At 42.8% G+C, this 27,791-nt stretch overlaps 2 protein-coding genes and 1 pseudogene across 2 annotated transcripts in view; 2 read left to right on the plus strand and 1 right to left on the minus strand.

The window, feature by feature from the left end:
- Positions 1-27,791, plus strand: part of Gm7592 (predicted gene 7592) — a 228,850-nt gene that overhangs the window by 160,313 nt on the left and 40,746 nt on the right. The gene's annotated exons all lie outside the window — the stretch shown is intronic.
- The window catches only part of Gm2666, a 45,242-nt pseudogene that overhangs the window by 4,973 nt on the left and 12,478 nt on the right, over positions 1-27,791 (minus strand).
- Positions 9,286-27,460, plus strand: Gm2427 (predicted gene 2427). The gene is made up of 8 exons (XM_030244923.1): positions 9,286-11,140; positions 13,946-14,050; positions 15,968-16,110; positions 19,045-19,092; positions 24,501-24,616; positions 25,309-25,414; positions 25,970-26,113; positions 27,362-27,460. Exons 1-8 carry the CDS (start codon positions 10,990-10,992, stop codon positions 27,458-27,460), a joined length of 912 nt encoding a protein of 303 aa, XP_030100783.1. The 5' UTR covers positions 9,286-10,989.

The following is a 27,791-nucleotide window of genomic DNA, read 5'->3' on the forward strand; positions in this document are numbered from 1 at the left end:
GAGGCCAAGGAAGGCCATTGGTGAAAGTCCAACGTCAGTTGCAATTGATGGCCCAGGACTGAAGGGGTCATGCAGTGTTTTGGAGATGCCAGTACCATGAGATGACCACCAAGAGCAGCAGCAACAGCAGTGGAGTACAGGCATCTGCAGCCTATAGGATGACGCGTGTGCTACAAAGGGCATGGCTGGAGAAGTGACCCAAGCCCTTGGAGGAGCCCAGAAGATCTTAAGTTGGACCCAGACATTGGACGGTTGGAGATTGACTTTTGCTTTTGATTGTGGCTGTGCCCTGATATTTTCCCTCTTGAAGGAAGAAACTGTTTTAGTGGAGCCCACAGTTAAGAGACTTTTAATTGTAAAAAGACTTTGGATTTTAAAAGAGATGGATATTTTAAAGAGATTGAAATTTTAAGAATATGTAAAGACTGTGGGACTTTTAAAGTTATTTAGATCTTGGGGATGAATAAGAATGTAAGGGTTGAGGCTTACTAGTGATGTGTTTGTGTGTCAAGTTGACAAGGGGTCAATTGTACTGGCTAGTTTTGTGTCAACTTGACACAGCTGGGGTTATCACAGAGAAAGGAGCTTCAGTTGAGGAAATGCCTACATGAGATCCAACTCTAAGGCATTTTCTCAATTTTTGATCAAGGGGGAAAGGCCCCTTGTGGGTGGGACCATCTCTGGGCTGGTAGTCTTGGGTTCTATAAGAGAGCAGGCTGAGCAAGCCAGGAGAGGCAAGCCAGTAAAGAACATCCCTCCATGGCCTCTGCATCAGCTCCTGCTCCCTGACCTGTTTGAGTTTCAGTCCTGACTTCCTTTGGTGATGAACAGCAGCATGGAAGTGTAAGCCGAATAAACCCTTTCCTCCCCAACTTGCTTCTTGGTCATGATGTTTGTGCAGGAATAGAAACCCTGACTAAGACAACTCCTTTCTTTATGCCATAGAGGAAGAGCACTGGGGACCAAAGATGAGAAGAAAGTAATAAGGGTGAGCAGAAAGAGACAGAGTAAGGCTCTGGGTGAGTTGGGGCGAGCATCTCAGATGAGGTGAAGTAACTCACCTATGTGCTGGGTGCTAGAACCCAGAGAGAGTGCTTGGAAGTCTCTGCTTCATAACTGTCTGATTTGGTTATTTTCTTGCCTCTCCTCAGTTTCTGACAGTCACAGGACTCATCAGAGGATAAATGGAAGAAATGTTGAAGAGAGGCCCAGACTGCCATCAGTTGTTAGGGAAGGTGATTATGTTTTTAGAACACAAAATAACTCACTGATACTATTTTCCTGCCTTCATCCTTCTCTAATTACCATTTCTAACACATACACACACACATACACACACACACACACACACACACACACACGTGCGCGAAATCATATAGCTATCCATATATCTACCAATCTATCCAACTATATATACCCATCCACTTACTCACCCACATACCAATACAAACATCTAGCTATCCATATACCTGCCAGTCTATGCTACTCATCTATCTATGTATCTATCTATGTATCTATCTATGTGTCTATGTATCTATCTATGTATCTATCTATGTATCTATGTATCTATCTATGTATCTATGTATCTATCTATGTATCTATGTATCTATCTATGTATCTATGTATCTATCTATCTATCTATCTATCTATCTATCTATCTATCTATCTATTCTATCATCGATCCATGCATTCACCCAACTATCCATCAATCTAACCACCCATTCACTTCACTCCTCCTGATCCTCCCCATAGATGGATAGATGATGTTCAATATTTGAATTTTTTCAGGAGACACAAGCAGTATAGAAGCTTCACGTCAGGGTGTTTGAGATCTGTCTTGAGTGTAGACCATACACCAAGAGAAGGAAGCTGAGAACTCTAGATGCAGCCAAGGATATTGAGTTATGAGTGACAGTGTTTCACCTAACTAGACATGGAGTCCTAATGTCAGCATTTGGGGTACACTACCAAAGAGCACTGGTCCCCTTCAGCCACTTTTCCATGGTTGGGACAGGAGTGTGGACATGATGAATAAAATGGAAGCTGAGCCTGGGAAAGACTTCTGAGGAGAACCTGGGAAGGGGATGTCCTCTTTATCCACAGTGAACAGAGACATCTATGATAGGAAAGGATGATGAGCAGAACACACAGACAGGGAGAAGAGGAGAAATTTAGATTCAACTTTGTGGGAAAACAAGGAACAGCAAGCTTAACAAAGAGACCGGACTGAGCTGGGGAAATGAGTGCTATGGGGGAAAGGGCTAGGCTCACTTACACCACAAGGTGCAGTGTAGAATATGTGGAGAAGATTATATAAAACAGAGATGCTAATAGACAGTGTAAAGCACTCATGAGCCCTACACACAGAGAAAAAAAGTGAAGAAGAGGGAATTAAAAACCAGTAGGAAGCCAGTTAAATGATACTTGCTGCCAAGCCTGTTGGCCTGAGTCTGCTCCCTGGGACTCACATTTATACAGGAGAGGGCTGATTCCTGTAAGTTTTCTTCTGACCTCTACATGTGTGTCATGGTATGTGAGAAACTCTCCCACCCCAAAATGAATATATCAACAAGCAGCAGCAGCAACAACAGTAAAAATAACAATAAGTTGAGAGCAAATCTTATCTTCTGGGAAGGGAGGAAACAGTTTGAGACTTTGGAGGGAAGGAGCTAGGAGCTGAAAGCAACTTCTGGCCCAAGGCGATTACATCAGCTGTGGGTTTTCAGACTGTGGTGCCCCCAACTCTCAAAGTGGCATTGGAAAACATGCAGGGACAATCAGTCTCTCCCAGTCATTCTTATCTGTTCCCATCTGTAAGTTAATGATCCCCAAACATGAACTTCACACCTGTCAGCTTCCTCATCTGCAGGCCTGGCTATCTTCCTTCACCTCCTCCACAGACTTCTCTATCTGGATGCTTCAAAAACTTCATTATGAGGCACTGGCACAATTCCATATTATATCTGAGTTGACAGAGGACCTGCCTCCTCTGCTGTCTCTGTTTCAGCCCGGGACACTATTTCTCCATTCTGAAGCAGGGTTGATACTGACTGCTCCTCCCTAATGTAAAACCATCTCCTACTTACTACATCTGTCCATTTTTTTTCCAACAGAAAAGGCAAATCAGATCTCTCTAATTCCAATTTATTTTATTTTATATATATGACCATTTTGCTTGCAAGTATAAATATATACACCACATGCTTGCCTGGCATCCAAAGAAGTCCCAATAGGGTGTCACAGTTTTGGGAACCCAAACTGCAGAGCATTGTGAGCTGCCACGTGGTGCTGGGAATTGACTCTGGATCCCCTGGAAGAGCAAAAAGTGCTCTTGAACTGCGGAGCCATCTTTTCAGTCTCACAAATCAGATCTCTTATTTCATCTTAAGACTAAACAAACAGCCCTTGATCTCAAATGCCTTTTCTCATTTCATCTTTCCCCATCAAACATACTCTCTAGAACTCAACCAGACACTCAGGGAAATGCAGTTGGCAAAGCTTCCTCTCTCCATGAGTTCAGCAACTTCCTGGTGTCAGCAGCATTGGCTCCTTTCCTCCCTGAATACTGCAACTTCCTGTCTGTCTCTCTTGTCCTAGAGAACAGTGTGTGAAACTTTCTTAGTTATTTTGGTTTCTTGGTTCTTCTTTGATCTATTACCTGTTGTGGAAAATAGGGAGAAATACTTGTGATTGTTGCTTGGAACAACCTAATGCTTATGGGTAGAATATGTGGGTCCTTTATTCATGTCAAAGTATTGGTTACTGGAGAAGGACTGTGTCTTGGTCTTCTGGCTATTTGTGATACACAGTCAATGTTGTCATTTTGATTCCTTGTACTCCTGATTTTCTTTATATGAGTACACTGTAGCTGTCTTCAGACACACACCAGTAGAGTGTGCATCAGATCCCATTACAGATGGTTGTGATCCACCATGTGGTTTCTGGGAATTGAACTCAGGACCTATGTGAGAGCAGTCAGTGCTCTTAACCTCTGAGCCATCTCTCCAGCCCCCTGATTTTCTTATATTCCCTGAACTTCCTGGTTCCACTTGAGCACACTGAGGTATTATCTGGTCCCTCTGCATGGTTGATTGACTTCTTGTTTCTCTTCAGCATCCAAAACTAATGATGAACAAGCAGAGGAGATGCTTAGCCTCCCACAATGCAATGGAGGAGGTGAGTCTTCATTTGTGAGTCTGCTAGAAAGACCCCACCCCTTTTCCCATCTGACCCTGTTCTTTACATACTCAGACGAAGTCATAGAGGCAGAACCAAGGATCAAAATAATGGGGAATGAGATGTGTAATGAAGGAACAGATGGGTGGTCAATCCTTTGGTGAAAGAGAAGAAGCCTTATCAGGCTCCTCTTCAGAGTCTCAAAACATGGCCATTCAATGCAGGAGACACTAAGCCCCCTTATAACTTTCTGTTTGTCAGAGGCCACTCTCCTGCGGCCATTTTCCTTGGCCATTCTGAGTCAACTGAGTAATTGTTTCCTACAGAGGGAAGTAGTTCTTGTGAACAAACGTGTGATGAACAAGAGCCCCAGGATGACCTGCCCTCATCCCTGAGACAAGAAGCAGGTGAGTGAGGGGAGCACGGTGTGGTCTGCAGGGTTGTGGAGGCTGAATTTTGAGCTGGGGTTTCCTGCTGTGTTTGCTCTGTATGCACATCACCATGAAGAGAGGGTCATGCACTGGCTGTTCTTTTATTTGCCTATGGCATTCTAGGTAATTTCAGGGTGGTAAAAAGTCTTGAGAACATCATGAAAGAATATAATTTATTAGGTGCTCACAGGTCACTTTTTTAGGAATCTGCTGGGTGGGAGAACACTCGTTGCTTTTGTCTTTCCACAGTCACTAAGGTCGTAATATATTGAAACTATAGGACAATTTCGTGTTCTAATTTCTTGATCTCCATGGAAACCAAGTAACATTGATTAATCATTTTTTTCCTTATCTTTTTTCCAAGAACCTGTCAAAATTCTTAAAGGGAACTATTGTATCATTTGTCTGATACAATTCAATAAAACACAAAACTATTTGACCCATATACTTCATGTTATCTGGACCATATACTTTCTATGCATTCTTTGATACATATGTCATCCCTTCATTCCTAAAGCTCTTAAGACTTAGTCAGGGGAAATTGTTACAAATTTAAGGCTCTAGGTACATAGAAGTGAATAAGATGCTGGCATGTTTCAGAACTTGAAAAGGACAAGGAGATCAGAGATCAAGTTTCCAGATGATTCAACATGGGCTCCACGTTCTCTGAGACAGATGGTTAGGTTCTTGTGGTCTGAACCCAACATGGACGTTCAAGGGTCTTCTGACACTTAAGGGAGCCTGCAAGGGCCCAGTGTAAAGAGGTTTTACTTACCAAATAGGAATGCTTAGGAAGAGAAGAAGAAGAAGAAAAAAAATATCTCAGAGAATTAGAAAGCATGTGAATGTAGAATGTAGTATTACATAAGAGTGGGGAGCCCCAGAAGAATAGAGCTAGGAAATATCAACACATAGGCCATGTAAAATGTAGTACGTACTACAGAGGTAAAGGTGGATGATGAATAAGACAGCAGATTCCAGGGAGAGAAAATCTAATGCTAGCGAGAGGTGCAAAGACCTTCCCAAGTACCATTTTTAACTGGTACAAACCAAGTTATTTTAAACTAATGAAGAACTATGCTTGTGAGTCCAATTCTCTCAGAATTGTAGAGGATATGTGCAAGAATTGAACTGAGCCAATTGGTGGATCTTCATAAGTGGCTATGTTTGTGTGGGGGGGAAGGGCTGCTGGTTGATTTCTAGTAGGCAAGTAGAATGTGGCTGTACCTGATTGGTGGCTGTCCAGAAGTATGACTACACAAATCATCAGTTGGCTTGTACAAGTTCATTTGCTGGATGATTAATCATTAAACTTAATGATTAATTAGTATTATTCTGGTTGCTGCTTCTTTATAGAATCATAGAATAATGCATTTCCTTAGGAGTATAGGAACTTTTAAAGATTTGTTTTTAATTCTGTGTATGTATGTGTGTCTAAGTGTGGTTTGTGCATGTGCATATGAGGAAATCCTAGAGGCCAGGAGAGGATGTTGTAACCAGAGTAGAGTTGCAGGTGGTTGTGATCCATCTGATACTGGTGCTGGGAACCAAACTAAGGTCCCCTGGAAGATCAATGGAAGCTCTACACTAAGCCATCTCCCCAGATCCAGTACAGGAACTTTCTATTTTTGGTTTCTCTTTTGGGAAGTCCATCGTTTGAAGCTTACAAGAGAGACAATTAAGTAGTGTCTGTATTGAAAATGTCTTTTCTGTTAGAGGACACTGAATCTAAACTCCTAATCCTACTTCACTAAGTAAGGGTTATAGATCAATGGTTTGAGAGAATTGTGTCTGTGGATAGGGAGAGAAAAGGGAAGTTATAGTATTTTAATAAATTACTGGTGTAATATAATGCTATACAATGGATTTTGATGGTATTCTTTTCCCATCACCAACTCATCCCAGATCCTCTCCAAATTCTGTCTCTCGCCTGTATTTGTGTGTCTCTTGCTCTCTCTTAAAAAATAAAAACAAACCGAAAGAACAAAAAAAAAAATATTCAAACAAGAGAAGCCTCCACCCCCCAAAACCACAAAGTTTGTGTGATCAACTACTCCTGAGTGTGGAGCCCACCCTGGATGGTGTTGACATACCCAGTGGTGCTCTAGAGCTCGACACCCCATAGAAAATAAACGTCTAGATGAGGCACTGATCTTCTCAAGCATATAACATTACATTGCTCATCAAGCAAAAGTAGAACATGAAAGTACTAAGATAATGAGCTTAGGAGAGATGGGAGAAGCTACTGTGATTAGGCAAGGCATTGACAAACATGTAAAGCCCCCATCCTACGCCCCCCCCCCCCGCATTCCATTGTGAAGTGGAACCATTAGTTAAGTCCTGCTGATTATTAAGTACAAAACGCAGAGTGGTTGTGAGAACACAAGGAGGAGCCCGGGTTCTGCAGTGGGAGACTGGCTTTGAGACAGCAACCCCATGATGAATGGAAGAAGGATGTGTGGTTCTCAGTGTGAACAGTGTGTTGCCATGGGTGGACTACCAGGCTCTCAAGAGAAGCACGGGCTAAAAGGGGGACATCAATGACCTGATAGTAGTTGACTCAAGGTTACATCCACAGTGAGAAAAATGACTTATTCTCAGACTGGCAAGCCATCATGTGCCTTTGTGAACGTTCCATGGTAGAGTAGGACCAAGCTTCTTTCTACTTTGGCTTCTGTCTGGTGGGTGGGTCCACATTCATTAATTTGTGAGGCTGACTTGGCTTGGGAACTTGTCAGACCTTCACGTCCATTTGTCTGTTTTGTTCCGTTATTTTCTGCTATTCAGAAAGATGGGCGAATCAGGGGCAGACACAAGGAAAAACACTTTTTAAAAGTTCCCGAGACTGAATGTAGCAAGAATAAACATAGAGACAGAATATTTGCTACATACTGTACCTACAAATGAAGATAGAAATTTCTCTATGTTGATTTCTACACGCATCTTTAACTAACATGACTCAGAAATAAAAGCACAATTAAACAAGTTCCAGTTGAGACTGAGTCACTTGGTGTGGTGGTTCAGGAACACTATCTGAATTGTGCACAAGCAGTCTGGAATTTGCATCTGTAGGACACTCCCAGCAAGCCTTCAGATGATCTTATGGATAGCAGCATATATGGAAGCTGGAGACTATCACTCCCATACCTGAAGCTGAAAGCTTGTTGAGTGAAGGCCCTGGTAGGGGTGGGAGGAGACACTGCACTCAAAGCCTATGGCTTCTACAGAAAAGGCCACAGTTGGTTGTGCCTAGAACTTTGAGAAGCAGGTAGTTCAGGGTCTGTAGACTTTGCAAAGCAGAAGTGGTTATGCACAGGCTACCCTGAACCAATCATCCAAGCAGTTGGAAGGTGACTACTGCTGATTGGCTGGATTTAAAATTTGTACCACCGCTTCTGATTGGGTAGATTTCAGATGCATGGTTAGCAAGCAGGTAGTCGATGGCTAAATGGGAAGGGTTGGGAATTGGTAACATCAGCAAAGGTTACCTTTGACTGTTTTCAAAGCACAGTTTTATTCTTCCTCGTGGAAGATAAGAACGTTAAATCTTTCTTTATGACTACCTGTAGTAAATTAAAGATGGGAAATGAGAAGTAATGTAGATGTGGAAAGAGAATGGCTCCATTTGATCTCGGGTGTGATTGCTGGAGCAGGCATTCTGTTCACATCTTTTTTTTTTTTTTTTTTTTTTTTTTTTTTTTTTTTTTGGTTTTTCCAAGACAGGGTTTCTCTGTGTAGCCCTGGCTATCCTGGAACTCACTTTGTAGACCAGGCTTGTCTCAAACTCAGAAATCCGCCTGCCTCTGCCTCCCGAGTGCTGGGATTAAAGGTGTGCGCCACCATGCCCGGCCTTCTGTTCACTTCTTAATCTTTATTGTTGTTGTTTTTATTTTTCCAAAAAGCAGCTCCTCTTTAGTTCAGACTATCTGTGCAGTCAGCAGTGGGGGCTCTCCTCTGTCTCTGTCTCAGGATCCATGCACAGCCATTTTCTTAGTTAGGACAAGTATACAGGGTGCTAGATTATGATGGTACCAAGAGAGGGGTTGGAAAGGCTTGCTTCTGACCTGCTGTTCTATGAGAGACAAGGTGACTTGTGCCCTAAAATAATCGAACAGATATAGTTCTGACAAAGGGGGCAAGACAGGAGAGGAAAAATTAAAAACAGGAACTGAAAGAAGGGAAATGTAAAAATATTTTGGAGGAACAAGAGAAGGGGTGGGATCTATACATTTACAGGAAGGTCATGTGTCACCCCTGGGGGGAGGGGCAGTAGAAGATCAACGTTCAAGGCTACCTTGGGCTTGAGTAAATTCAAGGTCAACCTGGAAAATTAGGTGACACCCTGTCTAAAACTGAAACATTAAACAAAACAAAACTGAGGGTGTAGCTCACTGGTAGACTGCTTGCCTTGCACAAATGAGACCCTGAGCTTGGTCCCCAGTATTACAAAATTAGATAACAAACCTATGTACACCCACAATTTTGGCCCAGGAGCACAGCAACCCACACGTGAAAAGAAGTGTTCCTGTGTCATGTGTTCCCCAACATATGTGCCAGAAGACCTGGAAGCAAGGATGGGAAACAGCCAAGGAGGTAAGGAGTAGATAAGTCTGCCCAGCGGTCGTGGGTTAGGGATGGCTCAGTGAGAACCCATAGCTTCTAGTCCAGCCTAGTCCAGTCATTCTCTACCATATTTTCTTGATAATTGTCAGTCAGCAAGCCCCCATGAGCCTATCTTTAGACCCTTAACATTAGTCCTATAGGTACATACCTACGTACTTTTTAAGTAGAAGCTGGTATCTGAACTCATAGCCTCATGCTTACCTATTTATTGCTCTGTGCAATCTCCACCCTCCCACAAGCATTTTATAGCTACATTAAGATATGGATTAAGATGCTGTAACAAAGTCTTTTACCAACAGTTTGTTTCTGGTACATGTGGTGGTCCAAAGTTGAAAGGGAAGTGCTGTCATCCTCAGAATAAAATTTTTTATTGATTTAGAAAAATGTCTAGAAGAAGGATGAATGAAGCAACCAGGCTGCATGTTCATATATAAAAATGTGTGTGTGTGTGTGTGTGTGTGTGTGTGTGTGTGTGTGTGTGTGTGTGTGTGTGAGAGAGAGACAGAGACAGAGACAGAGAGAAACTGAGAGACAGAGACAGGGAGACACACAGAGAGAAACCTGCCAAAGCATTAATTTTTGCCTAAATTCAGGTCTCTTAATTATTTATCTGTCTAGAGAGAGAAAGATATACTTGACAGAAAAATAACTGACAGTCCATGATTGTAAATGTGCTCATTGAAGGACTGATGGGATGGCTCTGTGGGTGTAAGCACGAGGCCCAGAGTTTGGATCCCTAATACCCACATTAGAGTGTGGGCATAATGTACATATCTGTAACCCCTCACTGGGGAGGCACATCCAGGTAGACCCCTCACAGTGCTTGATTGGTAATTCTAGTCAGATCAGTGAGTCCCAAATTGACTGTCAGACCTGTGGCAACAGCAAGGTGGAGAGGTATTGAGGAAGACACCAAACTTTGATCTCTGGCCTCCACGCATGTTCAGGCACACACACATGCACATACATAGGAACACATTCATGTACACACATGCACACATATGCAAAGATACATACATTGGTTATTGGAATAGATGTGATGTCTATATTTTTATTTGTTTTTTAAAATATTGAATATGATCAGCCTTTGTCATGAAAGGTATTCTTTAGGGATACATACAAACACACACACACACACACACACACACACACAGAGAGAGAGAGAGAGAGAGAGAGAGAGAGAGAGAGAGAGAGAGAGCGTACAATTGACCTTAGAATGTTTGAACAATTTAATCACAAATATATCTACATGGTGGTGTTTCCTATAATCTTATACCTATATTGTATATATATGTACAAACATCCCTGCTGTCTGATTTTAGTGATGGTCTAAAGGATTCCTTTCTCCTAAACAAAAGCTAAATGCTGTTTTTCAAATGATTATCAATTTTGCATCAGGTCTATGAAGTTGGCATTGGAATCCAACTTGATATTAATTTCACCAACTAAGAATCTTATGCTCTTGACAATGTCCTGGCTGTGCTGTTGATGAATGTGTACATTTTTGTTTGAAAAGAAGAAAAGGGGGCTGCATCCATCTTTTTGAATGCGTATTATGAAAACCACACTATTTGGGCTGAGGTTTTTGAAAACACTTCCATTAATTATCTTCATGTGTAGGCAAATAGATTTCTTTCCAACATATTAATACAACTGAATCCTGCATGTGCTTTAACCCTGACTTCTGCCTGGAAGACCACAGCTCCTTGTTGTGTGCTCTTATCCACAGTGTGCGGAGAAAGCACCCTGAGGTAGCAGGATGCCTCCCTTTCTCCTTCCATTTCCCCTGTGGTTTGGCTCAACTCCGAGTTTGCCTGTGTCCCTCCTAGGTGGCAGAATAGCTGTTTTCCAGGCAGCTTTCAAGAGAAAGAAAATGAAAAAGAACCCAGGACGCACTGCTAAGATCAGGGGTAAGACAGCTTCTGTGGGTCTTTCCCTTCACCCTTGTCTGGTAAGGTTGGGGTTATCTGAAGATTAAACACAAAAGAAATCAAAACCAAAAACACTACTCAAGCTTACTTATCAATTTGAGAGTAAAGCTGTTAGGAGCAAGAGCATAAATTGTATTTATACCACCAATGTGTCTCTCCTAATATCTTCTTCTTAGTTGAACCATATTTTTATGGAAATACTTCGCTCTTGTATATTGGTTATTAAAATGGCCAGATCTGGAAGAAGAAAGCAGATTTACTCTCAGTCCTTTCCTTCCCCTCTTTTGGTGAGTTCTTTCTCATCTTGGATAGGCCCTGTAGCTTTCCGGGTCCATTTCTGCAGCAGCAGTTTTCCACAGGAGAAGCTGAGAGCCCTTTCTGACCTGGTACCCAATTTTTGAGACAGGCAGACCATGTCTGAGAGAACAAAGAGCAAAGGAATGAACCTTCATGCTTCCTCCAATTTAAAGCACTTCCTGTCTGCTAGCCTGGGCAAACCCCAGACAAGAACATGCAAGTAGGGCTGGCACCACCCCGTTTTTAGCGCTCTTGGAGCTCTGCCTCTATTCCCTAGCAGCTGGTGTGCAGCCATTGGGTTGGGGAGATTGAAGAGAACAGAGGTGACTGGGTGCTTGAGCAGGTGTCTTGTCTGGCGGAAGATGTTGGAAGTATTGGATGCTCTCTCTCCCATGATATGCTGCTGTCACTTCCACAGTAGGGAAAGATGAGGGGCCAGACATCAGGTTCACTTCATTAAAGAAATTTTGCTTTCCTTTGGGGGTCTGGTGTAAGCCCCGCTGGCATGATATGATCCCACTGATGTGTTCTGTGGTCACACTGTGGTTTGGCCCTTTGCCTTAGGATGTTTAGTATCCCAGGGGACTACCTCAACCAACTCAACTGGAAAAAATGACTTTTCATTTTTCCCCCTACAGAAACTCCTATGTCATTAGTGACATGAGCAGACTAACAGGTTACTTTATTTGCCATTTACTAAATTGATCACAACTATTGAGCCTTCTATAAAGTTTTTGAAAAAACAGCAGAGAATTGACAAATCTGTTATTCTAAAGTTTAAGACTGACCATAACAACTGTTTTTAAATAACTTTAAACTGTGTTCTGACCACAATTGCATTTATGGGGTTAGTGATGGATTTCAATTTAGTACATGGGCAAAAATGACTCTGGATGCAACAAGAACTCTGTCTTGCCTTGCTCAGGTATTCTGTTTGGAAATAAAATGTTGAATGATCTAACATGTATCTGGATCTAAATCCCAATCTCCCTATACCAACTTCTCTGTTGGCTAAAATAGACATCAGTGTTTTCTTTATCTCTTCAAAATACAAGCCTTAAACATGTTCAATAAAAGGTAATCCAGCAGACCTTATAGTCCACAATGAAAAACACCACACAGCAGTAGGGAGGCAAGATATCTCAATTTGCTGTGCTGGCTGATCCTGCTGCCAAAACTTTGACACCAAGCCAGGCTGGAATTTGCCGGGATGAGTCAGGTGGAAATCTTCCCAGTAGGCTATGACCATGGGACTTAAGGAGGAGGAGGAATGGGCTAGCATGACTTAGCCTTCTAGAGTCTCAGTGGCATCTCGAACCAGGAGGAGGATAGTTCCTTTGAAAGCCACTTTGAGTGGACGACCTTATGTTGCCTCGTGGTCCTGCCATCCACAGAGAGGAAGCAAGAGTATTAGTTTCTATAACAGCGTATGCAGCTGAATTACCTACCAAGATGCTTCCTATCTACTCACTGTGTCTGAGAGAGTAACAAGAATTTTGATGCTGCAGCTGAAACAAGGTCCAGAGCCCCGGGCCACTACAAGACTGCCTGCCTTGACCTGCAGACTCTCAAGAGTGGATACAATCTCTGCCACACACAGGGTGTCACCCAGCAGTGATTGTACAAGAAGGTGACCCAGAGTGTTGGGCAAAGACCTGAGTCCAAGTTTTCTGTTCTTTTGAACAAAACAGACTTGGACAAGTCCTTTGTCTCTCACCTCAGACTCATTTCTAACGTTAAGAGTGTCATCTACTTCAACCCCTTCAGTCCATTGCAGTATTGATCACAAACTTAGTCTCAGCACCATGGACAGTTCACTGCAGGCTCCCTCCCAGTCCCACTCCATCAAAGTCTCTGCACTGATGGCAGGGAGAGCAAACTTATCTTCTCTTCCTTGAGGTATATTCATCTCTACTTCTGTGGAGTTGCATATCTCCACCTCCTGTATTGTTTTCAGATTGTTCTAGAGCTATCTGGGCCTTTCTATCAGCTACAGACACAAAACACTCTTGTCAGGGAGAAATGAAGCAGGGCAGACATACAGATAAATTCGAATTGATCCACCCAGCTCTGCCTATCATCTCCTCTCCCTGCTCACCAAGTTAGTACTAAAATGGGGAGATAAAAGGACCATATCTGGCTACCATCTTTAGTAAATAGCACATCTGGACAGCTCCTGCCATAACCCAGCAACAGCTGTATGTTTCATGAAGCAATCAGTGGGGCTTACCAGAGTGAGTGGGAGTCAGGACAATTTTATTGAATTCAGATTTCTCTGTTAAAGCCTTGTTATTATTATTATTATTATTATTTTATAAATTAGGGGTATTTTGTCACTATGTATCTAATATGCCACTTGCAAGAAAGATTTAGAAGCTAGAGATGTAAGGGTCAAAATGTCCCAAGTGTTAAAGGAATGGCCCCAAGAGGGAGAAGGAGGAATTGAGCAATTGAAAAGTGACACACAAGAAGAAATCCTCTTTTCAGGTCTAAGAAGACGCAGAAAAGAAAATGCCAATTTTAGTGCTGAGTTGCTTCCCGTGACGTGTGGTAACTTGAAGGGAGTGTTACACAAGGATAAATTCAAACAAGGTGGGCTTCATGGTTTTTGTTTTGCAAATGCTAAATGTTGAAATCACATGTAATAATGCAACTATTACTTAAGGAACTGTGGGGTAAGCATGGCTTGACATCAGGAAGGGATCTTGATGTGCAATTTTCACACTTGAAGAAACAATACATAATAGATGCTCACAACAACGTGAATATAGCCACGAGATGCCCAGAGAACCAGAAAGAAGGCCATGAACTTCCGTCCATAGATGGAAACTATTGTATAGTTTCATTCTGGTCAGACACAGATGGGAAGAGGCTATAAACATTTGTCTTCACATCCCTGTGTCATTAGCACCAGGGCATGACAGTCATGGGAAGGCCATCACAGGACTGAGAATCAGAGAACCCAATTTCCAGCCTCAGATTGGCCAAACAAGATGTTCTCATTCTATAGAGAGGGGGGCTTTCTGAGCCTGAATTTTTCCATTTTGAAATAGAGGACAATAATTTAAAGCCTGATCGATGGGGATTAATGTATATCATTGGTATAGCATATTCTTCAATAATATGCCATAAAAGTGTGCAAGAAATAAAGCCTCAGTATGATGGTCTTCATCTCAGAGCTCTCTTAATAGGAGGCTGTGGATGACAGTTAACAGAAAAGATTACATTGTCTCTATTTTTAAGAGTTTTAGTGAGTTATAATTCATACACTGTATGATTCAGCAATTAGAGTCTGTAGATAAATGGGATTTTCTTTTTTGGAACATCTGAAACAATTACCATGAGAATATATTTGCCTCCCTTTGTCACTCTACTAATCAATCGCCCACCTAATATCTGTTCTATAAATCTGCCCACTGTACCCATTTCATATAAACAACATCCTATAATATACACCACTTGTGACTGCCTGCTTTCATTTACCATGATGATTTCAAACCACACCTGTGTAGTTTATGCAAGATATAGTTTTCATTTAGGAATAACATGATATTCCACTGTATGTACATATTACATTTTCATTATTCCTTCATCAGTTTGGATTATTTCTGTTTTGGGATGTAATAAATAATGTTTGGAGAATTCGAGGAGGACAACATGTGTAGGAATATACATACTCAGTTTGAAGCACACTGAAGGGAAGTTTCTGGGTCATGTGGTGAAAGATTATATGATGAACTCAGTAAGGAATCACCAAAATGTTTTTGGTGGTGGCTATACTGTTTGTTTTTCCACCAGCAATGCAGGGGGCCTCCCACTTCCCTACGTCAAAAGCTGCTGTTTCCTTTCCTCTTCTCTAATGGTTATCCTGGTGGGTGTAAAATGGTGTGGTAGGAATTTTGTTCTCATTTTCATAATAATGAAGAGGCCAAACATATCATTAGCTTTTTAAAAAATCATAATCTCTATTTCCACGGGATAAGATTTATGTTTGATGCTGTCTACCTGTGACTGCAGGGATGGACAAACATCTGTTCAGTATTCCCTTTAAATTGGATAGAAAGCGATGTCACCTAATCCTGAGTTGCAGAAACCAGTGGCAGTCTTAGTCATAGCTGCAGATTCTACCTCCACCTTGCCTGGGGCACCTGAGACTCTGGTTGTTCTCCAGCTTGAGAGCTCAGCATCAGGCTAGACCCCAGTCACACTGTGGACCCCAGTCACACTGTGGAGTTGCTCGATGGCTTGTCTGTTTCTTGGTGACCCTGAAGTAGTTTTAAAAGGTGGTGATTATCATCTTTTTTTCACACATGAACATGAAAGAAATATGCAAAGTTTCATGAAGCTCTTTAGAGAACCCCAGGGTTGAGCTGGGACTCCCGAAGGCAGGCAGGAGGCTATTGACTTTCAGCACAGCTTTGGTGGCTCTAGATCCAGTGTGGTGGGAGATCATGAATCTGAGCCCTAGGTACAAAGCAGGCTCAGAACTAACCTATTGTGGTCTTACAGGGATATCTGTGAAGTCCATACAGTGTCAGAATGGAAACTGGTTCACACCCTCGGAATTTGAAATGATGGGAGGCTATGGAAAGTCAAAGAACTGGAAACTGAGCCTGCGCTGCCATAATTGGCCCCTGAAACTCCTGATCCAGGTATTGCAAATGAGGAGAGGAAGGTCAGTGCTTCAGATCAAATAGCCATTGAGTTATGGGGAAGTTCTGAGACTTCAGGAGAGAGACACCCCTCATTCACAGCCTCATGGAAGGTACACACTTGGTGGTATTGACAAATGAGAGATACAGAACCTCTGAGGTGGGAATGGTCATTTTGAATAGGGGTGTTTGCAGAGAAATTTCTGCCTGAAGCCCAAGTAAGAGTTGACTGTCAAACAAGTGGGAGACAGTCTAGGGCAAAGAGGACCTTCAAGGGCTGGAGAGATGGCTCAGTGGTTAAGAGCACTGACTGCTCTTCCAGAGGTCATAAGTTCAATTCCCAGCAACCACATGGTGGCTCACAACCATCTGTAATAGAATCTGATGCCCTCTTCTGGTGTGTCTGAAAACAGCTACAGTGTGCTCATATAAATATAACTAATAAATCTTAAAAAAAAAAAAAGAATAAGGACATTCAAACAGAGTTCCAACGAGGGCCCCTGTGAAGATATAGGGAGTGTGCTGTGTGTTTGGCATAACCCATCCTTTAAGGTTTGTAAATGTAGCTTTTATTTGCTTGAAGTAATTGTCATCTCCGAGGTTTACTGCCTCTGATGCTAACCTAAGCCTAGGCCTAGAAACTTCTAGCCTCTGTACAATCTTGTCTAGGCCTGGAATGTGTTCAGCCTCTGAGGCTTACTGCTGATTAAGCTCATCCTTTCTACTGCTTTCTGAACTGTGGCTGGTTCAACTCAGCTGTTCTGGCTCAAAGTCCTTTTCAAGCTGGCTGATTCAATCTGGCTTATCTCAGTTTCTCCTGAATTGTTCTGCTTGGCCTCATGCTAACTTTGGCAATCTGTTCTAATCTTGCTCCTTCTCATTCTCTGGCGCATTCTGTCCTCACCTGTGTCTGGCTTGTTCTCTCTTCAACTGGTGTCTGTAAAGCTCTCCTGGTAGAACTGCCTCCTTCTCTTTTGTTTTCCTCTCACTGCACTGCCCCTTAAGTAGCTCCCCTTCCCTCTCTCTTCTCCTGAGAGCTGGGCAGATCCTATTCTGTCACATCTTTTTCTGATTTGTCACTTTATCTGCCACTCAATTAGACATCACTTTCAAACACTGGTGCTTCCTTCTACAATCTAACTTCACCTTCACTGTTTGGGATTAAAGGTGCGTACTAAGGGTATATCTGTATTCTAGCCAGAGGGATTAAAGTGTGTCCTAAGAGCTGAGCCACACTAGAACTAGAAACAAGTTTTTTCAGTAAATAACACAATCCCAGGGTTCACAGTGTTAACAAATATCCTGCAACAGAGGTTGTTGGTGCAGGATTTAATTAATGCCACTGTAATTACCCCAAATCCAAAATTCAGACAAGAAATCAGTTATACCCTTGAAGTTAGAAATGGCAGTTGAAGACAAAACATCTTGGCAAAAGCTTTAATCTCAGAACTTCGGATTCAGAGATAGGAAGATTTCTGTGTTTTCACGGCTAGCCTGATCTAAATAGCAAGTTCCAAGACAACCAGGGCTAGGCAGAGAGATCCTGTTTCAAAAGAAAAAAAGGAAAAAAAGAAATGGAAGTTCAAATATATGATCATCATTGCCATCATTATTTGGTGTACAAAGTTGAACCTAGGGCTTCAAGTGAACTAAAGAAGACTTCAGCTCTAAGCTAAGCCCAGCCTTCTTGTTTTACTTTGTTCCTGTGCTGCTATGATGAACACCATGACCAAAATCAACCTGTAGAAGGAAATGATTATTTGGCTTGCAGCGTACAATCCATTACAGTGGGAAGCCAAGGCAGGTACTCAAGACAGAAATAAGGAGGCATGAACTGAAGCAGAAACCATTGCTTAAGGCTTTCTCCTTGGCTCATATTCAACTTCCATTATTATTCAACTTCGGTATACCATTTCTAGGGATGGTACCACCCACAGGGGGCTTAGATTTCCTATATGAATCTATAATCAAGAAAATGCTCCCATGGAATTGCCTATAGTTTATCTGAGATACATAATTCTTCAATTGATGTTTGCTCTTCTTAGACATGTCAAATTGACAGCCAAACTAGCCAGGACACATCTACAATGGTATTTGAAACAGCTGGTCTCAGACATGATTTCATCATCTCTCTATTTAGCAAGCCTGAGTATTTATTCTAGAATTCTTAGCTCAAATATCTCTTCCCTCCCTGACTGTCCTAGTCCCTCAGCTCCCAGAGATCCTTCTTAAACTGTATGAGATAGGTTCTGTATGCTGGCAACCACAGCACATGCCTTCAATCCAAACATTTCTGAGGCAGAGGGAGGTGAATCTCTGATTTCAAGACCTCTACAGTAAAATGGCCAGGATACAGGAGCAGGAAAAAAAGGAGGAGAAGAAGGAGGGAGGAGGAGAAGGAGGAGGAGGAGGAGAAGGAGAAGGAAGAAGAAGGACAGGAGAGGAGAAGAAGGAGGAAGAGAAGGAGGAAGAAGGAAGAAGAAGAAAGAGGAGGAGGAAGAGGAGGAGGAGACAAGGAAAGAGATCCTTTTTCTTTCATGAGCTTTTTCCTCATCCCCCCTTCCTAAACCAGGTTTTTTGTCTTTGTGTGCTCCAAATTCATCAGAGTCTGTGACACTCTATATGCAAGCAAGGACTGGCTGTTGACTGGCTAGTCCTGGTGGAAAGTCAAGCTGAAGTGAGTCAGACAGATTTAAAGGTTGAATCAGTGATTGTAGGAAAACATTCTCAGAACTTAAGGAAGATGCAGCAGAGAAAGATGGATGTAAGGTGGGTCTTTCTAGCTGTCACAGGCTAGAGTGATAGGTAACAAGAGGGAAATGGAGTCAGACAACTTGGGTCTGAACCAGGCAGAACTTTTGGAAGGAGGTTGGAAATGCAACTCATACCACTGAAATACGGATACCTACATGCTCAGGTCCTTTTATCTTGCAGAGAAATTTTCTACCCAATCCTCCACGGATACATCTCAAAAGAAAAGAGGTGAGTGCTCACCATGTGAGTTTTACACACAGCATCTTACTGATGGCGCCTAAATTGGGTTGTTATCCTTAACATCACCTCTCATTTCCTCCTCTACTGCCTTCTTTTCTGGTTTTCAGCCTGTGTCTTCCTTCCCCCATGCTCTTGTATTGTGTGTAGAGCTACATCCTCCTTGAATGTTGACTGCTTTAAGTTGGAGAAGTTAGTATGCTATTAGCATAGACTTCAACAGGCCACATATCACTGAACTCTGGCTTCAAAGCTCACTAAAAATCTGAACTCCAGGCTATCGTATAATTTGTCCTTGGCATTATTGTCTAGCTTGCTTGAATTCTGAATCCCCAGGATGTTTTGCCCACTCCATTTTCTAGAAGGAAGCTACGATATAACCTGTCCAACAATTACTTTAAAGGCCAGTACCTCTACCTTCCCCAGCATGCTAAGAGCATCTCAGTCTGGGTCTCTCAAACAAGCTAGAACTGTTCAGCCGATGAAACCATCCTTAATTCTTGGGTGCAGTATTTCATAGCAACAAGAGGCAGTTGCCTCTTATTTTGTGTTTCTGTTTGTAAGAACAGAATTCCCAGAGAAACAGAATCCAAGATCCATTTCCATTTTTACAAGTCCCCCAGCTTCATCTGCTCAGAAGTGTGGACTCTGGAAATTTCTGTGTCACAGTCAGCATCACATGCCAGCTTCTCAACTTATGATAGGACTGTTTAAACTTGCTGGTGATGACTGGTTTGTGTCAGAATGTCTTGGATTCTCATTACAACCATCACGTCTGCATTGAGATACCCAGAGTCTCTTTTCCCAAGCAAAGCCTTATTTTCTCGTCTGTGTGATGCTTAATTACAAAGTATACACAGAATGCCCAATGACTGGAAGAGAAGATTGTAACAGTAGCCCTGACTGACCCCAAGTATTTTGTCAAAGTTGCTATCTACATTAAACAATGACCAATAGGGTGAAGTAGGGAATTCTAGCACAGTGGACAGTAGCGGGACCACCTCTCAGGTGAGTATATCTTACGTCATGCTTGTCTCTAGCTCTCAGCCCAGGACTGGAGTTAAGAGCTGTGACTCCCTGTATCACAGAAGGGAAGGATGAAAAGTCACTACAGCAGATGAGCTAAGCAATGTGAATTCTACTGTTGCCTCTTAACATTGCAGCCAGCATGGCATCCCTTTGAGTTTTGAATACGGAGGAGGGACCTGGGAGTCTTGGTTTTATTTGATTTTCAGGGGGAGCTATAGAAGGTGATGGATTTTTCTCTCTGGGGTTACTTGGACTCTAGGATTCTGAGCCTTATGGGTCCTTGACTATGATTGGCACATCTTCAGCCTCATTCTCATGGCAGCTACTCTGAGAGGGGGGCTGTTGGCCATGGTGGACACATCCTGGGATGGCAAAGAGAAAGAAAATAGCCTAGAGCCTTGAATGTTCGAGGCTAAGTAGAATTATTCATTTAGAAACCAGACCCTGCTTCCTTGCATGACTTCACAAAGGCTCCTTGGGGACTAAAGCCAGCAAGGGGACCTTGCTTTAATTCAAACAATAGTTTGATGATCCTCTTTTTCTCCTAGTAGATGCACAGGTCCATAAAAATAGATATGGGGAGTAGCTACTTTAAGAGAAACACTTTAGGTAGAATGAATTAAACCAGTATTTTCAGTCAATGAGTTCAAGAGTGAATACACTCTGTTAACAGTTCCTGGGAAACCCCTGAAGGTGCACGAGGCCACAACTTCTACAGATTTGGGTCAAAGTAAGATTGAGAAACACGTGTGACTGGTCAGGATGGAAAATTCCTAGTGAGAGATTAGGGAGAGGCTTTATGTGACTACAGTGTCTCTTTTGATCTTGTTTGCTTTATCCTCTAATTTGTTTAGATGGGAACTAAACAAGCTCAACACTTGAGCTGTTCCTACCTAAGAGCCTCTAAATAATTAAGCAAATTTTATAGGCAAGATGACGCAAGGCTGGAATCTCAGCACATGGAATGCAGAAGCAGAAGGATCAGGAGTTCAAGTTCAGCCTTGGCTATATAGGGAGTCCAAGGCTAGCCTGGGCTAAAGTGAGACATATCTCAGAAGTAAGATTAATGCTGGTGATGATAAAACAAATTTAAGCAACTGTCATTTGACTGTTTGAATGAATAATCAGATCTTATACTCACTCAAATCTTCTCTTTCAGCAGAGAACACAGAACTTGCATCGTTCCCCAGCTGACCCTAGTGTAAGTACTGACTCCTAGCTACAATCCCTGAAAGGCCCCGTCTCATTGGTGCTTTGCCTGTGACTTGATTGCCTCTCCCTTAAAGAGACTCAACTCTCAATTTAGGTATGCTGTATGGGTGAAGTGCCATCATTACCAGACCTGTCCCACAACCAAGGCAGGAGGAGCCACACTGGGTGTTTGGGTCAGAAACATCCTACTACATGGCCAGCATGGATTCTCATATCCTCATTTACCCTAGAGGTGGGAGATAGAGTTCTAGATCACTGGGGTCCCTGGGGTCCCCAGGAGAGTGACTCCGATCATCTGGACAGACTGTAGATAAGGATGGAAAACTGAGGAATTCCATCCTTTGCATGTGGAGGAGGAGAAGGACCAGGGAAGGAAAGTGGTCCAGCAGTCAGGTGATACAGCAAACCACCAAGACTGATGCAGAAGGACCGACTTCTCCTGAGGGCAGAGATGGCCCTGGTCACAGAATGGTTGGCCCTGTCACCTTGGCTACTTCCCTTCTCCCACTCACTCACCCAGTGGTGGCCCAGACCTCAAGCCACGCTTGTATTTGTCCCTTAGACAATCACAGGAAAGTAGAAAATTTCCAACAGCCCATGGGCTACATAGAGGTGTTTCTTCCCCTCTTTTACACCATATCTTCTTCCTTCTCTTCCTCTCTTCTTTCCCTGATATTTTTGAGATAGGGTCTCATGTAGACCAAAATAACCACAAACTCACTATGTAGCCAAGGGTCCTGACCTTCCCGTCTTGACTTTCCTACTATGTGCCACCATACCTGAATTGTGATTTTTCTGTGTTCCTATAGAACCACCTCTCATTTCTCAAACTGTCACCATTCTCCTTGAAGTTGGGACCAGGAATGCATGTTTTCCTCTCCACATGTTATTCTGATTCTTCCTGGTTCCCGTGTTAACAGTAGTCATAGGAAACCCCAGCAACATACCAAGGGAGGTTGTGAGGAACTCATTTGAATACCTTTCTGAATGGCAGAAACAAAACCCACGAAAACTGTCCCATGAGGACAGAGTGGGGCAGGGAACTAATAGACCATCCTAGGCTCTCTCAACTATTTATGGTTTTTGTCTGTGTGTGTGTGTGTGTGTGTTTCATTGTTGTTGTTGTTACAAGGCTTCAAGCTGTCTTCAAAACCATGACTGTACTGCCTTAATCTCCTCAGTGGAGTTCCTTAATCCGTGTACCCACCCCGTTTCTGACTTTTCCAGATGTTTAGGCAGTATATAACATTGAGCCTTAATTTTGGTGTTATGCCAGGCTTCCCACATGCAGCAGCGGTTTGGTCATAGTACACTTCTGCTGCCCCTTGAACACACATGTATTTGTACATTGGTTTTGATAAATAGATCTTACTCTATAGTAACAAAGAACAAATAATGTCAAAGATTGGCTTTTCTAGATGGAAATTAACTTTGACTCCAGGCAGTCTGTGTTAGTCTTGGTAAGATGTTCAAACCTCTGTTGACTTGAGGGATTCTTTTCCCTTTCATAGGACAAAGTATCTTTTATGCCTGCAGAGAGCAATGCATCAACAAGTGCATGTTCATGCTCCTCTTACGTTCTCTGCTCTCATACCCAGGAAGCCACAGTGGCTGGGTCTAACTATAATGCCCCCAACCTAGAATACACAGCTGAAGAGCTTCTCTTCTCAGATGATTCTTCTGTTGGGGTTTTATTGCTGTGAAGAGACACCATGACTAAAGCAACTCTTATAAAGGAAAACATTTAATTGGGGCTGGCTTACAGTTTCAGCAGATTAGTCCTTTATCATCATAGTGGGAAGCATGGCAGCATCCAGGCAGATATGGTGCTGGAGAAGAAGCTGAGAGTTCTACATCTTGATGTGCAGGCAGCAGAAGGAGCTTATGTGTCATAGTGGGTGTAGCTTGAGCATGTATAACCTCAAAATCCATCTTCACAGTAAAACCCCACCTCCAACAAGGCCACATCCACTCCAACAAGGTCACATCTCCTAATAGTGCTACTTCCTATGAGCCAAGCATTCAAACACATTATTAGCCTATGGAGAGCCATATCTACTCAAACCCCTACAATTCTAGATTATATCAAGTTCAAGAATAAACTTACCATACCAATCTCCAACCCTGAGTGACTGACATGACTACAGTCCTTGGATTTTAGTGACAGTGACTCATGTCTCACATGCCCATCTCTTTGGTCTTGTGGGATTTTCTACAGGGTTCCAAAAGCTACAGATTATTTTTTGTTTTTTGTTTTCTTCCTTGAACCCACTTGCCTGGCCATCTGTAGTCATATCCTGCCATTTCAGAGGCCCTACCACAGGCTCTGGGCCCTCTTGACAGAAATCTCTCCAGATTCTTTCTTCAATTCATGGTATGCTCACTGCTTAATTTACAGGATGTGGTATTCTCTTAGTTTATTCAATTCAATTCAATCTCTAGTACATCTCCCTTAGATGAGTCAGTGTCATTATTGTTATAGAGGCAAGTGGACTAAATATTTTATTTCAGAAACTTCTTTTATCTACATGCTAGGAATATTAGTCAGATTATGTAAAATCTTGTTTTATGGCTAGTTGTCTTAGTTAGGGTTTTATTGCTGGGAAGATATAACATGACCAGGGCAACTCTTATAAAAAATTTTGTTTTCATTGGGTCTGGCTTACGGTTCAGAGGTCTAGTCCATTATCATCATGGCAGGAAGCATGGCAGCATGCTGGCTGACATGGTGCTGGAGCAGTAGCTGGGAGATTTACAACTGGATTAGAAGGCAGCAGAAAGTGACTGTGAACATCTAGGTCTGGTTTGAACTACCTAGACCTCAAAGTCTGCCCCCTAGTGATAGAATTCCTCCAACAAAGCCATACTGGTTTCAACAAGGCCACGCCTCCTAATAGAACCACTCCCTATGGGGGCCATTTTTATTCAAACCAGCACCCTAAGATTCTGGGTCAGGATCTTTGGTTTCACAGGGAAGATGGGGTCTGGTTCATGCCTCCCTTCTCCCAGACTTCACTGAAGACCAGGAAGCCTTGTTTTGCAAACTGTGTTCCATGTTTTTCCTAAATCTACCAGGCAGAAGCATCAATTTCCTTATAGATTCGTGCAAAGGCCACCTTGTGGAGGATTGCCAAAGGTGAAGATGTTCTATTTTCTAGATTCAGAACTCAGATGAATGTGAGGTGTGCCGGAATGGAGGAACACTCTTCTGCTGTGATACTTGTTTCAGAGCCTTCCATGAGGACTGTCATATCCCAACAGTGGAAGCTGAGATGTGAGTGGGATGGGATCCCTTCTCTGTCTCCTAGTACCCCCGCCTTGTCATATGCATCATCCTTATGGAGTGGTAGTGTGGGTCTTTAGGTGGGAAACACAAGGGCTCTTAACAGATACCAAACAGGAAGACCCAGAGAGCTGTCTCAAGATGCTGTCAGCAAAAGGTTAATGTTCTTTGTGTTAGGGAGCCATCTCTCCTGATATAAAGGCTGGGTCCTTTGCCTACACACCACTACTGCCTTTTCTCAAAGTTGTATACTAAAGCCTCTTGTCCAAAAGATCGGGGGTAGAATACACTACTTTTGCTTTCTATGTACTTATGAAAGAAAAATAAGCATGACTGACTACTTCCCACATTTCACCACATTGCAATGGACTCTTGGAAGTTCAAGATTCCCAGAATTTTTTTGAAGACCATTTTACTGTGCCTAGTCTCCTTGTGCTCCCAGCAACCTCTGTCAGGAAATGGGGACCTACCACTCATTACAAAGCCCACTTTCCAAGGGCTGCCTCTTGCCATGACATTGACAGGGGCTGGCAACCTAAGATTCTAAGTGGGGTCCTTCAGTGTCTGAGAACCCTTGCCCCAGATAGACTGTCAGCCATTCACGAAAGCATAATAACAGGCATAGGAACAGTGGCTGTTTTCACTGGTCATATCCTCTGCTCACTTCCTGTCCAACCTTTCAGAACACCATGGAGTTGCATCTTCTGTAGGATGCAGTCCTTAGGAAGTCAACCGAGTCTTCCAGAATCTGAGATACTGCAGAGGGAGATGGCTCCCCAGGAACAGTTGGTGAGTCACTGTGAACCAATCTTTTCTCCTTTTTCCTGGATAAGGACAGACAGGCTTGGAGCCAGAAGAATAGCATTCACAGAGAGCCTGCTCTCCCAAGCCGCACTCCATCATAGAGCTGTCGCAGCATAACTCCTTGGTATAAAAACTCAGTCATACAAGTTTATAACCAAGAGGCACTCATGTTGGTCAGATTTGCAGATGGGTTTGAGCGGCACCTTCCCCCTGGGTACATGTATAGACTCTGCCTTTCTAAGTCACTTTGACTGAGTCCCTTTTTCTTGCAGAAGTGTGAGTATGTTCTCTTGAGAGTCTATTGCTGTTCTGAGAGCTCCTTTTTTTCCAAGATGCCATATTATTATTATGTAAGTAATGGTGGTGAACCCCTGATCCCTGGTTTCCTGATGTCTCATGACTGAGAGGGCCATTGTGGGATTTGTGATCTTAATCCCTGAGGGGCACAGGCTCTGTTGTTTCTGTAGACTTTCTGGGACCTGATGGAAGGTAAATGCTGAACCGTGGCATTCACTCTTCTGTGGCTATTTCCCTCACCAGTTTAGAGAGATGACTGTGGGTGTGCAAGAGCCTATGTGGTTGGACATAATCAAGAAAAAGCTGAGTGACCAGGCTTACTGCCAAGTAGAAGACTTTGTGCAAGACATGAGGCTCATCTTCCGGAATCACAAAATCACGTTCAAGGTCAGCATCCCTTTGTGCCTGCATCTCATCTTCAGGGTTACTCTGCACCCATTTTCTGCATGCTGGAAAGTTTAGTGTCATACATCTTCCTGTAATAAGGATCAATAAATAAGAGATCTGGAAGCGCCAGACACAGTGATACAAGCCTGGGATGGTAGCATTCAAAAGGCCGATGGAGGAAGAATGTCTTGTGTTCAAAGCCTTCCTGGTATGAGACTTTATCTCAAAAAAGAAAAAGAGATTTGGAAGTGGATTTTCTTTTTGGTTTAAGATCTAGAATGTGTTTCACTAACAGGAAGGTTCCCAGCACAAGAGACCTAACTTTTTTCCTGGTCTACAAAGCTATTGGGCCACAAAGAGGAAAATTAAGCCAACACCCCCAACACACACACACACACACACACACACACACACACACACAGGAGAATAATTTTAAAAATATATGTATGTCAAAGGTGGGCATGGTGGCACAGGATTTTAAACCCAGCATATGGGAGGCAGATGTAGGCAGATCTCTGAGTCTGAGGCTAACCCAGTCTATATATAGAGCAAGTTCAAGGATATCCAGGACTACATAGAGAAATCCTATCTGGAACCCCCCCCATGTGTGTGTGTGTGTGTGTGTGTGTGTGTGTGTGTGTTTGGGGGAAGACACAGTGTGTGTGCATTTGAGTGTAGAAGTCTGTGGAGTCCAGAGGCATCAGTACAGTGAATTGAATTGGGTCTTTAGCAAGAGTACTATATGCTCTTAATCACCACTCCATCTCTCTAGATCCTAGCTTGAATGTTTGTATGAGTATATGAATATATGTGATGTGTATGTACTCATGAGTGTGTGCATGTTTATGTGAGAGTTCAGATGTGTGTGTCATAATATTCACGAAAGTCAAAGTAGAGGGCAACCATGTGTGTTTTTTTCCATCTCAGCTTCTTTGAGACAAGGCAACTGTCGACCACAGTGGAGTGCATGTAGCTTTCCACAGGCTTGGGGGGAATCTGAACTCAAGTCCTCTCACTTGTGTGGCCAACACTGACCCACTGAGGCAACTCCCCAGCCTGAGATTGCTTCTTACTCCCTGTAGGCAAGATTCTCAGAAATACCAAACTCTAAGGTCCTTTACATGTGAATGAACCGTGCACCTAATGGAGTCCCTCAGAGAATAGAAGTACCAAGAGGGAGGATGTGTTTCTGTCACTGATAATGAGTACCATCATTCTTGTCTACATTATGTTTTTTTTTTTTTTAAGAACCCTAAGTTTGGCGAAACGGGACTTAGACTGGAGTCCAAGTTTGAGAAGAGTTTCAAGGAAGTGTTTGCTATTCAGGAAACAAATGCAAAGAGTTGACTGAAATCAGAGACATGGCTGGTGTCACCTGGCCATGTCTGTCTCACCTGCAGCAGCAATGAGTGTTCTTTATAGACTCTATCATTCCCGGATGATTACTCTTGGTCATATGGAAACAGGTGCAGCTATGAGTTACACCTCCTGCCCTGGGGGTCCATCCCCCTTTCTCCCCATGAAATCAAGAGTATGGTGCATTGCTGCTCTCTGGTCTTCAAGGGTCTAGGCTGGAGCCTGTCTCCAGCTGGCTTTGCTCCACCACCACTCCAACCCCTCCCCCCACATATATGTTGCTTTTCTTGTCTCTTACTCTCCTGAGAACAATCCACAATAA

This window comes from Mus musculus, chromosome 1 (genome assembly GCF_000001635.26).
Source record: "Mus musculus strain C57BL/6J chromosome 1, GRCm38.p6 C57BL/6J".
Lineage (NCBI taxonomy): Eukaryota > Metazoa > Chordata > Mammalia > Rodentia > Muridae > Mus > Mus musculus.

Excerpts from the sequence above, each read along its gene's own strand:
- Gm2427 (XM_030244923.1), top strand. The coding sequence starts at position 10,990 with ATGCCTCCCTTTCTCCTTCCATTTCCCCTGTGGTTTGGCTCAACTCCG. Across the intron at positions 24,617-25,308 it reads CCAACAGTGGAAGCTGAGAT|AACACCATGGAGTTGCATCT; the intron begins GTGAGTGGGATG and ends CCAACCTTTCAG. Across the intron at positions 25,415-25,969 it reads TGGCTCCCCAGGAACAGTTG|TTTAGAGAGATGACTGTGGG; the intron begins GTGAGTCACTGT and ends TTCCCTCACCAG.